Source organism: Ictidomys tridecemlineatus, chromosome 8 (assembly GCF_052094955.1).
Source record: "Ictidomys tridecemlineatus isolate mIctTri1 chromosome 8, mIctTri1.hap1, whole genome shotgun sequence".
NCBI classification, from domain to species: domain Eukaryota; kingdom Metazoa; phylum Chordata; class Mammalia; order Rodentia; family Sciuridae; genus Ictidomys; species Ictidomys tridecemlineatus.
In genome coordinates, this window is record NC_135484.1 from 155,323,894 (window position 1) to 155,335,383 (window position 11,490).

At 49.3% G+C, this 11,490-nt stretch overlaps 1 protein-coding gene across 4 annotated transcripts; it reads left to right on the forward strand.

The window, feature by feature from the left end:
* The first annotated feature begins 408 nt into the window (after positions 1–408).
* Hfe (homeostatic iron regulator) lies at positions 409–7,918 on the forward strand. 4 transcript variants are annotated; one of them, XM_040283645.2, is made up of 6 exons: positions 409–699; positions 3,231–3,494; positions 3,619–3,939; positions 4,629–4,901; positions 5,025–5,138; positions 5,952–7,918. In XM_040283645.2, the coding sequence occupies exons 1-6, from the start codon at positions 537–539 to the stop codon at positions 5,990–5,992; spliced, it is 1,176 nt and encodes a 391-aa protein (XP_040139579.2). In that variant the 5' UTR covers positions 409–536; the 3' UTR covers positions 5,993–7,918. The 4 variants fall into 4 exon arrangements, with proteins under 4 accessions (XP_040139579.2, XP_005337098.3, XP_077876773.1 ...); XM_005337041.5 differs by having other exon boundaries at positions 418–699; positions 3,664–3,939; XM_078020648.1 differs by lacking the exon at positions 409–699 and adding an exon at positions 710–1,576 and having other exon boundaries at positions 3,664–3,939.
* Positions 7,919–11,490: the final 3,572 nt, after the last annotated feature.

Consider the following 11,490-nt stretch of genomic DNA (forward strand, 5'->3'; position numbering starts at 1 on the left):
GAAGGTTGAGGGAAGCTTTAAAAATCCTAGCTCGCACATATCAATTAAATCGGAGTATCTGGAGGTGGGAGCAGCGTGTAAATATGTTTAATGATTTTCCAAGTAGCTCCCATCGATGTGTTAGGACATTTGTAACACACTCCTCAGATAATCTGTAAATTTGGTAAAGGTATTTCAGTGGTATGTAATTTGCTAATCAAAAAACAAAATGAAGTTTTCGCTGAAAAAACATAGATTGGTTATAAGTCAGATAACAAGATTAAATTAAACTAAATTTGAGATAAAAGTTTTGAAAATTCATCATCAAAGTTTTGAATTAATTAACATTTAAATATTGAGCATTTAGATGGGAACATGGTGACATAAACTTCCTGGTCGGCAACACCCGCTCAAGATGTGAGGATTCACCCAGTGGGCACAAGCAGGTGCTCTTGCCTGCAAGCGGAAAAGCCCAGGCCCTGGGGCCAAGCGTCCTTTTCCCTGTGACCTGTAAGGGGTCTCTCCAGGAAGCTCCTCGAGCACCACAGGCCTTGGCGATGGCCCGGTGTGACTTCTGGAGCCATTGCTTCCCTGCCCGCACAGAGGCGGAGTCCCAGGCGCGGCCAGGGGACATGGGCCCGAGAGCGCGGCGCACGCTGCCGCTCCTGCTGCTGCTGCTGCTGCTGGTGCGCACCGTGGTCCCGCAGGGGCGACTGCCGCGTGAGTGCGGGGCTGCGGTCGCAGTGCGGGCGGGAGGGGCGGCCCGACGGGCTTTGCTCGGCTCGTGGGAGTTTGCTGGCCGCGAGAACTTAGCCCGGCCCGCCACCCGGTTCGCCACCCGGTCCGCCACCCGGTCCGGCCGGCGCAGTCTCCCGCCCACACCCCGGGAGGGAGCGCCCGCCCCCGAGGTGCAGGCGGGGTCCCTGGACCCAGCGCGCGTCCCCCTCCCCGGGCCCCGCGTCCCTGCTCTGGGTGGCGTTTGGAACCTCTCGCTCGCTTCCTCCCCGACGGGACGCTTCGGATTGAAGCTCCCAGTTCCCCGCTTGGGCCGCCCGCGGCCTGGGGCCCGCGGCTCTCCACGGTTCTGTCGTCCCTAACGCTGGCTGTCCCCGTTGGTGCGTCATCGCCTCGGGACCTTGGCCAGGGCGCTGCTCGGCGTTTCCGCGCCCGGGCGCGGCGCAGATTGGCAGCCATCCGCGGAGGGACCCCGGGGCGCGGGCGGGACTCCACTCTCCGCCGTCGCTGTGAGCGGGTGGCGGCCCCGCCCCGGGAGCCCCCTGACCCGTCCTGTCTCGGGTCCTCCCGGGTCCCTGGCGCTGGTCCTCCTGTTGGAAATACCAAGTACTTTAACGAGTTAAGGATTGAGCCCAACCCGGTGGAAGAGCATCGCCTTCAGCTAAGCTCTGATAGTGTATAATAACGGAACTTTTCTAAAGGACGCCAAAGCAAAGAATGACATTTTGGCAGTGGACTCAGTTTTAAGCCACATCAGATCTGTGATTTTGACTGCCATTGTGCCTTGGGAAATAGGAAGTATTAATCGGTTCCGAAGACAGCTGGCCTCAGGTTAAATGACTCTTTTCTGGTTTCAAAGAATGTAAGCAATTTCGTTTTCTGATGTTAAATTCGGCACCAAGAGTGGCCCCACTCTTAGCTCCTGTTGACTATCTAGTAACCTAACTGGGCACTCAGTGCAGGACAGTTACCTACCTTAGCACATAGTGGGAGGTACTGTGTGTATTGTGTCCACATTTCACAGACACAGGAGTGAGGCATGGGCCCTTACAGGTGACTTTGTTCAAAGTTACACCAGGCTTTGGTGGCAAAGCCATGTCTCCACTTCATCCCTTTGACCCTTTACCATTATTGTAGGATGACTCGCAGATTCCGACATTGAACAGAAATATTCGTTGTTTAGAAGCATAGAAAGAATCTCAATGGTGTGTTGTACTGTTCTAGGCCCAAGGGGAGAGCAACACAAAGTTGTCTTTTTGTTTTTGTTTTCCCTGGTCCCTGGGGATGGAACCAGGGCCTTGCATTTGCTAGGCAAACGCTGGGCTGCTGAGCTACATCCCCAGCCCCAGAGCCCAGTCTTTGCCCTCTGGTATTTTTCATAGTAGACAAATGAGCAGAAAAATACACAACATGGGGTAGCCGCTGGGTTCTGTGAAGATGTGAAGCAGGGAGGTCAGGGCCAGCCTCTCTGTCACTCTGACATTTGAACAGAGATCTGAAAAAAGTAAGGTGGACACTGGGACTGATTGGGAACAGAGTTTCCCAGGAAACCAGGGAACTGAGTGGGCCTGGCAAGCTGGTCGGAGTCAGCATTTGTTGTTGGAGGGAACTGTCCTGGGCACGGCAGGACATGAGCAGCATTGCTGTTTTCTACTCAGTGTATGCTACTAGGAGCAACACCCTCCTCCCCGTAGTGATCACTAAATATATCCAGATATTGCCAAATGTTCCTGAAAGACAAAATCTCCTCACTAAGAACCACTGGGCTGAAGGAAGGAAAAGGAGGACAGGACTACCTAAGTCAAGGTCATGCAGCACCCCCAGACTGGCGTGTGACTCCAGCACATGATGTGGAGGCAGGTTTTTAAGGGAGACCAGCCAGGAAGCCATACCTCCTGGAGGCCAGAAATGATGGAGTGCTGAGGGGGGGTGGGGGGATGTGGATATTCTGAGTGGTATTTTGAAGGAAGTCATTGAAGGACCTATGCATGGCATGAAAGAGCCAATTCAAAAGTGACTCTTTTTAATTATGTCACTCTATGTTAATTTAATTGGACGAGAAATGCAGTGATTGGTGAGGCTGTTCATGAGATGGCGAAGGCAGTTTGTGGGGGAAATCCAGAGCCTGGTTTTGGACGTGAATTTGAGATTCGAGTCAAGCAGCTATGCTGGGAAAAAAGCTCCAATGGGAGCAAGTTCTTGGGGACTTGGTTCTAGAGAGCTGTGAGCTCAACCATCCTAAGCTCAACCACCAGGGCTGGAGATGCCTTCGGGCTTCCCAGGGTCCTGGCTCCTGGAGAAGTGGCCCAGGTGTGGGAGTGGGGTGGGGGCAGCGTGGTGGGCAGCCTTGTGCAGCACAAGGAGCAGCAACAAGAGAGTGCAGCCAGGGCTTCAAGCCCAGGGAAGGCGGCTGTGTCTCTCTCCTCAGGGTCAGCACCAGAAGCCGCTGGTGGTAGATGATGCTGTGCCTCCCTTGTCCCCCTGCCCCCTGCTGATGGCCTGGGCTCTGTCTGCAGGGTCCCACTCTCTGCGCTACCTCTTCATGGGCGCTTCAGAGCTGGACCTTGGGCTGCCCTTGTTTGAGGCTTTGGGCTATGTGGATGACCAGTTGTTTGTGTCCTACAATCATGAGAGTCGCAGAGCCGAAGCCAGAGCCCCTTGGGTCCAGGGCAGGACCTCAAGCCAACTGTGGCTGCAGCTGAGTCAGAGCCTGAAAGGCTGGGACCACATGTTCACGGTGGACTTCTGGACCATCATGGACAACCACAACCACAGCAAGGGTACGTGGAGGGGCCAGAGTCCTGTACCACCTCAGGGGTGCATCTGATGGAAGGAGCTAGAAGGCAAGGGAGAGGAGGGGAGTTTTCTTCCTGAGCCGACTGGGCCCTTGGGGATGTCGGGCAGGAACCTACTCCTTTGGTGTTGGTAACGAGGCTGGGGTTTTGCCAGAGTCTCACACCCTGCAGGTGATGCTTGGCTGCGAGGTGCAAGCAGATAACAGCACCAGGGGGTTCTGGAGGTACGGATACGATGGGCAGGACCACCTGGAGTTCTGCCCGTACACACTGGATTGGAGGGCAGCAGAGCCCGAGGCCTGGCCCACCAAGCTGGAGTGGGAAGTGCACCAGATTCGGGCCAAGCAGAACAAGGTCTACCTTCAGAGGGACTGCCCCCAGCAGCTGCGGCAGCTCCTGGAGCTGGGGAGAGGCATTCTGGACCAGCAAGGTAGGCACCCACGTGCGCCATGCTCTGGAGACAGCAGGAGGGGGACACAAGGCAGGGGATCCCTCCTGAGATTTTGAAGTGGTTGAAGTTGTGCATCTCTCTCCATGTTCTGGAAAGGATCTTCCCAATCCTAGGGTCTTCACCTTATAATTGAGATAGACCACGCGACCTCCAGCCAATGGTTTCAGCTGTTTTTTTTATGCACATGACTTAAGAGGAAGTGTCTGAGGTACCATGAATTCCTGGGCAGGAAAATACCAAGTGGGGTGATGTATCGGGGCAGCAGAGTCTCTTGGAGATTAAAGTCACTTTTATAAAACATGGCAGTAACTGCTGCAGCCTGCCTGCCTTACAAGGCCCTTTCTTACGAGAATGAATGCAGGGTCGATCCAGAAGAATGGATAATCTGTATTCAGTCATTTTTGATCCAGGTAAAGGGAGAGGACATGGGTAACAGTTATACGTATTTTCATAGTAGGCGGGGGTCAGGCTTATATAAATGTGCCTAATCTCCAAGTGTCACTGCCTCAGACGTAGATCAAGGAAACCATCTTAGAACAAAGATGTCCCTGCTGCGGTTTGCTCTCTCCGAAGGGTGCGTCCCTCCAACCTCTGGAGGGAAGTGAAACCCCAGCCTTGCTGGCAGGATGAAAGTCCCCGTGTCCTCACTCTTCCTCTTCCTTGTCAAGTGCCTCCATGGGTGAAGGTGACACGTCGTGTGACCTCTGCAGTGACCACTCTGCGGTGTCGGGCTCTGAACTTCTACCCCCAGAACATCAGCATGAGGTGGCTGAAGGACAGCCAGCCACTGGATGCCAAGGTTGAGCCTCAGGACGTGCTGCCCAGTGGGGACGGCACCTACCAGGGCTGGATGGCCTTGGCTGTGCCCCCTGGGGAGGAGCAGAGGCACACCTGCCAGGTGGGGCACCCAGGCCTGGACCAGCCCCTCATGGCCACCTGGGGTAGGTGCCCTCTGGGCCGAGGACCTCTGCTGCGCGGGCAGGGGTGGTGCGGGTGGCGTCGAGGGCGGGGTCTGCTGGGGTCAGGGTGCTAGTCGTGGGCTTGACCCTGCTCTGCTGTCCCAGCGCCCTCCTCGCCCAGCGCCCTGGTGATCGGGGTCGTCAGTGGCACCGCGGTTTGCATCCTCGTCGTCTTTACTGGAGTTTTACTCCGAACTCTAAGGAAGAAGCACGCCTCCAGTGAGTAGGAGAGGAGGAGGTACTGGGCCCCTCCCAGGTGTCCTAGTCCTGAAGGAAGCGGGCAGGGGAGTCCCGTCCTTGGGCAGCAGGAAGGGAACTGATAAAGTTCTGGACTCAGCAGACACCCTCTGAGCAGGTGCTGTTTTCCAAGTTTAAGTAACAGCAGGGGCTTCGAGGCTAGGGAAGCCACTACCCAAGTCCTGTAGGGGATGAAGTCCATGGTAAGTGAGTTCCATTGAGGAGACCCCTGAGGCCCCGCAGGTGCGACACGAATGCTTCGGGGTGTCCAAGGAAGGATGGGTCCTGTCCACCAGGGTCAAGAGTGGCTCTGAACCTTGACGAAGGGGGATCTTTAGATGAGGCCGAGGATCACAGGGTCCACACCGCTGAGCGACCACTCAAGGAGGACCAAGTGGGCAGGAGAGCAGTGGTCACTGTGCCTTGCCCCTGGCTTTGCATTCCTGAATGTCACCAGTTTGACCCTCTGGACTTCTGTTGTGGGGGGAAGAGACGGGAAGACAGCCATCAGCTCAGGCAGAGTCCTGGGCCCTGCAGAGTCATGAGCACTGGGCGTCAGGGAGGGGACACAGCAGGGAGGACCTGGCTTTCCTTGTGGTGAATGGTTTGGTGGGAGGAGGGAGGAGACCAGGTAGAAAGCCAGCACACAGTTCCAGACCAGCCATGATGGTGCCTGAGATCCAGAGCCCTGGTACAAGTGGTCAGGGATGCCCTGGGTGAACGCAGAAGGAAGGACCGGGGAAGGCGCCATGCCGCCTGGTCTGTTGCCTGCCCCTGGGCCTCTTGTCTTCACAGGAGGCGTTGCCAGGGACTATGTCTTAGCCGATTGCCAGTGAGGCGCAGCCTGCTGACCTCCTGCAGGGAGGAAGGAAACACAGCCAGACTCTGAAGGGTGCACTTGTGGACTCCTCAGTGTTTGGGGACAGAATCGGGCCTTCCACACAGAAAGTGCTGCAGAACTCTGCTCCAGTCTCACCTGCTCACTTCCCGGAAGTCTCCTCCACCTGGGGCTGGGTTCCTGCATGACAGCAACCCAGGCTGTGACCTGTCCCCCAGAGCTGGTTCTCACGAATCTCAGGCTGACTGTGGACACTTCCTTCATCTCCTCTCTCGCCTCGGACCCCACACACCTATGTCATCTCATCTCCTGTATGCGCAAGAGGGCTCCTTACATTTTAGGGACTCATGGTTCCTTTTAACATCGGAGAAAAGCCATGGCCCTTCACCCCAGGGTGTGCAAATTTGTACTCCTGTCAGAATTTTGCACACAGATTCTCACATCCAGGACCCACTTGGCTCTCTCTAAATCCTCTCTATTATCCAGTGTCTGTCACCACAGCCTGGTTTTGTTCCATCAAAGTGTGATCTGGGACATGGCACAGTCGTGGAGGCTGTGCACTGCACCACTGAGGGGGCGCCTCTCCTGCCAGGGATGGCTGTTTGTGTGCAGTGTGACGGTTTTCAGCAGGGGAGAAGATTAAGGAGGGCCACCTTTTCCTCATTTGCACAAAGATGTCCTATAGGTTTTCAGAGTTAGATGGCACCTGCGTTTGTGATGCCTGTTTGGTATGCTGGACCCAAAGTACTTTGTCTTGTTGTTCTGACAAAGGAAATCATGATGAGGATGATCATAGTAATGATAATGAGGCTGACCCTTGTTTTCCAAAAGTGCCTGGTGTCAGTCTGTTCTGAGCCTCTACTCACATGCATTACTGCGCGCAGTTCTTATACTAATCCTACAAGGTAGGTACTGTTATTCTCCCACCCTGCCTTTTAGAGGAAGAAAGTGAACTACAGAGCATCTTGCCTTGCCGCTTGCCAGGGACAGAGATGGCTTTCAGACTCAGTCGTCTGGCTGCTTGATCCTTCACTACATGTGGGAAGGACCGCAAGTGTGGTCCCACTCCTCTGCTGTTCTTTCTGACTCTCTTTAACCCCCGTAGGAGGACTGTGATTGGTGTGTTCAGTTGGTGGCTGTACTGGACTTGATTGCGTCCACCTTCAGCCATTGCCTCTGGAGTCAGAATCCTGATGTCACTTCCCTCTTCAAACTGGAGCAGTATTTCTCATTGTTAGCTGAGAAAATGGAAGCTGTCAGGCAGCTTGGAGGACACCCAGGCATCCTCCAGGGGCTGCTGGTTCTCGTCCCCAGTTACGCACATCCTAAAAAATCAATCTAACCCGGTCACTTGCAGATTTCTGGGAAAGTGAGTCATCCAAGCGTGTTGGAGAGTCATGTTTGCATGTGTCCATAGATCTCCATCCAGGTGCCATGGGCCTACTTTCTGTTGCCTCATACTTTGGGCTGCAATGTATACATTTGGCTACGTGTGCCGTGGCACTGTGGGAAGGCAGGTGCCTCAAGAAACCAAGCACAGCTCAAAAGTTTGTTGGTAGGCATTGAATTTGAGCAGAGAATCTCAACTTAAAAAAAAAAAAAACTTCATGTTTTTCTTCTGTTTATGAGTTATATAGAAGAAAGTAAAATTGAGCTCACTGTAGAAAAGTTGAAAATAAAATTAAAGCTACCGTTCCACGAGCCAGTGATAAACTCTATTGACGACTCATGTATACTGCCGCATTACAGTATATGAATTAAACACACACACACACATGTGCTCACAATTGTGTTTACGGCATGATTTTACTAATATTGTTTATCATGCATATAATTAACTGTTCATGTAGAAGACATTCACGTTGCTTTTAATGTTTTTATATTTTTTCCCATGGAATACTTTCATTAAACTGTGGTTGCTGAATCGATTGTTTTTATTCACTGTCGAGACATTACCATCTAATCATAAGACATTGGTTATTTTATCTTCAAACCAAGCATATTTTTAAATAACTAATACTAAACTCCAAACAGAATGCCCAAGGGCATCTCTTATCCTACCTCCTGAATGGATGTTACAATTAATTCTGCAACAGCTTGTGTTGTATTTGTTGTGTCTCACTCAGGCTAAAATTTCAAGAAACACCCTAATCTTCACAAGAATATGTGGATTAATCAGAGACTGGCCTGTTAATTTTTTTCTACCATAGAAATGATAAAGCGCTATTTTCTTTCAGTTTAATTTTTCTGGCCTTTGTTCATCAACTTTTAAGGGCAGCTACATTTGAGAAAATTGAAGGCCTGTGTCTTTTTTTTTAACTTGTTTTTTTAGATATGACAGTAGAATGTATTTTGATTATTATACATATATGGAGTACAACCTGTTCCAACTGGATTCCATTCTTGTAGTTGTATATAATATGGAGTTACATTTGCCCTTGTGTCCGGGAGGGGAAGAATAGAAGACCCACGTTTTAGATTCTGCACCTTTCGCCTTTGGCAAATATTCAGCGGGTGAGTTAGGGGGTGGCGCCACCTGGTGGCCGTGATAACGGGGTCACCGTGTCACGTGTCTGGGGTGCTAGCGGGTGGGTGAAGGTGAAGGGTTCAAAGAGGGCCTTTGCAAGGAACACTGGCAGAGAAATGCGTCTAAAATTAGAGGAAAAAAAAAAAAAACAGATTCCCGCTGTTGCAGCTGCTGGAATCCCAGGTCACTGTGAGCTGCGTCGGTCGGTGACAGGCCAGGAGAACAGCCACCGGGTCATCGGAGCCAAGGGCAGTGGCTGAGGGGGCCTGCTGGGCCTCAGTTTTGGTGCTGAGTGTGCTTTATGTAGCGTGAAACTGCCACACTTAAAAGCAACCTCTTTCAGTAACTTGCCAAACTTTCTTATAAAGTTGTTTTTCACCCCCTGTGTCGGTTCTCACCACACTCTGACTAATACTGGCTGTCCCAGCGATTGGCATGGCTTTAAGCATTAGAGATGCTCACCTGTGGGCATGTATTGTAGACTTAGGGTCAACCCTTAGACTTAGGGTCATAATTTGTTCTTCTCCCCTTTGCATCAGGAATTACTCCAACAATGTAATAACATGTAGAATATAAACACAATATGAAAACACTTTGCAGGACAATTTTATTAGGAAGCTCGGCTGCTTTCACAGGGCTGTGCGGCATGGCACAGATGCTCAGCATTCTGTTTCTTAGCAGCAGTTTAAGGAGTGCAAGATCCATGTGGTGTATCTTGAGTAGATCCTTCTCTATTGCCTATTTTTTTGCCCAGACATATTTGCATCCTCAGTAGAGTCTTCTGTGGCATGAATGCCTTCTAAAACTATTTTTATGCTAGTTCTTGTTACTAGATATCAGCCCTTTTTTCTGAACATTAATGTAATTCCTCCAAAGAACCCTGTGAAGAAGGAACTACTGTTGTTCTGTTACCTTTATTTTGATTTTAGGGAAACCAAGGCACAGAGAGGTTATGTAACTTTCTGAATCTTACACAGGTAGAAATGGGGTGCTGCAGTTTCAATCCAGTGAGTCTGTCTCAGAGTCAAGCTCTCAACCCCTACACAACACTTACCTTTGCATCCAGAAAGATGTGTGGCTCTGTTCCTGTCCTCTTGGGGTATAACCCCAGCATTCATCTGCTGCTGGGTAGCAACACTTCGATGCTTCTATCCTGAGGATGGAATGTGTTTTAACATTTCAGAATTTACTATAGCCCTATAATTTTATCAGAAGTATTTTGAAACATTTTTTCAGGTATGTATTTTTTTTTAATTTAAGAATTTTTTTCTGTAATATAAAAACTTCTACCTATTAGATTCACATTTCCATTTATTCTCTGTGTCATTTCCATTTCTTTTCTGTATCATTCAGACCTATGATGGACATGAGAAATATTGAAATGGATAGTACTGAAGCTCACAAATAGTTTTAGCTACCAGATTTGTGGAGGAAGTATTGTTGTTATTTTTGAGAAATCAAATTATGGATTTGAGTCCTAAAATTCTGAAAAGAATTTTGGAATTTTCAACACACTCTTTAGAAGGTAACTACCAATCTTTGTATAGACTTCAGTGCACGTCTTGTCAGGTAACTTTACTCTGTAGGTACATGGAATGTCCTAGGTCCATTCCTTAAGCTGAGTTGCTGCACTGGACTTTGATAAAACAGTCAATAACCAACTTCACGACTGCCCAAAGAGCTTAGCCACCTGTACAGGGACATCTTTTTAAAATATGGATTTAACTATCAATGGTCTTTCTTTTGTCTAAATTTGAGTTCCCAATTAAAGTAAATACAAAATTCTTTCTTTGGGCTTTACGTGTATATGACTAAAAAAGTATTCAAGAGAATTTTAAAAATCAAATGTATTTGCAACCAAGTTTATAAAAATTTTGAAGCAAATGTTTAAAATAACTGTCCAAATAACTTCTTTAAAAAGCAGTTCAAAGCACAGTAATAGTGTTTACAGGAGTGTCCACACGAAAGAGCAGAGCCAGCGAGTACACATGAAAAAGAAAACTTGGACTGCAGAGAAAAAGCAGGAACATTCTCTTAGAATAAAGAGGGGAAGAAAGGAAAACTGGGAGGTCCATAGTGCATGCTGCTGAGCCAAAGATGTGCCAGTGCTGATGAGTGACCAAGCCAGGGAAGGTGAGTCTGTGCTCCTAGCCAGGGTGAAGGCCAGAGGCTAGAAAAGAGACACACTCTGAAGCCCAAGATGGGTGTGAGGGGAGCCAGCATCCAGCAGAGCTGTCTGCCCAGACCAGGGGTGGGGTAGGGGTGCTGACTGCCTGTCTGGGGGCGCTACGGGAATGTTTTACAGCCCAGGAGGTCTGAGCCCCTAGACACTGTGCTTGGGCACTTCCATCATTGTGATACAGCTCCAAGGTGTTTCTAACCTCGTGTTTCTTTACTTTTCACTAAAGAATAATTTTTTACTGAAAGTCATAGTGAATGCTGGACAGCTTTTGTTGAGAACTATTTTTAAAAAGTTAACTTGGTTATCCATTAACTTGGTTATCCATTAACTTGGTTATTCTGATGGAGTTAGTGGGGGGAGGCAGCAGTCTGGACAGTATGCATTTTTAAAGATTTATATTATAGTTTTGTTTGAGTGCTTCATATGTTCTAGTAGCCATGACGTGTTTGCAGAGTTTTTACCTGAAGGGCCTAGTTCACAGGCTGTGTGAATGGGTTCTGGTACTCTAGGTTCACCCAGAAGGAAGAGGAAAAGGAAAGGAGAATAGGGAACCATTTATATTCAGGAATGAGCCTTCCTTCTCCCAAGCCATGATCAGGTACTACTCTTCCTGGAATAGAAAAATCAATTTTTAACACATATCTACATATATATTTATATGTGTATTTATACATATATTTGTCTATTTGTTTGATCATCTTTTTCTTTTTCCCTTTTAGTCTCTGTCATTGAGAAAAATTAGAACAGAGGATATTTGAAATAGATAATAGAAAAAAAGAAACAAATG

Coding starts and splice junctions, on each gene's coding strand:
- Hfe (XM_078020647.1), top strand. CDS start 2,978: ATGCCTTCGGGCTTCCCAGGGTCCTGGCTCCTGGAGAAGTGGCCCAGG. Junction 3,495..3,663: donor CAACCACAACCACAGCAAGG/GTACGTGGAGGG, acceptor GGGTTTTGCCAG/AGTCTCACACCCTGCAGGTG. Junction 4,902..5,024: donor GCCCCTCATGGCCACCTGGG/GTAGGTGCCCTC, acceptor CTGCTGTCCCAG/CGCCCTCCTCGCCCAGCGCC.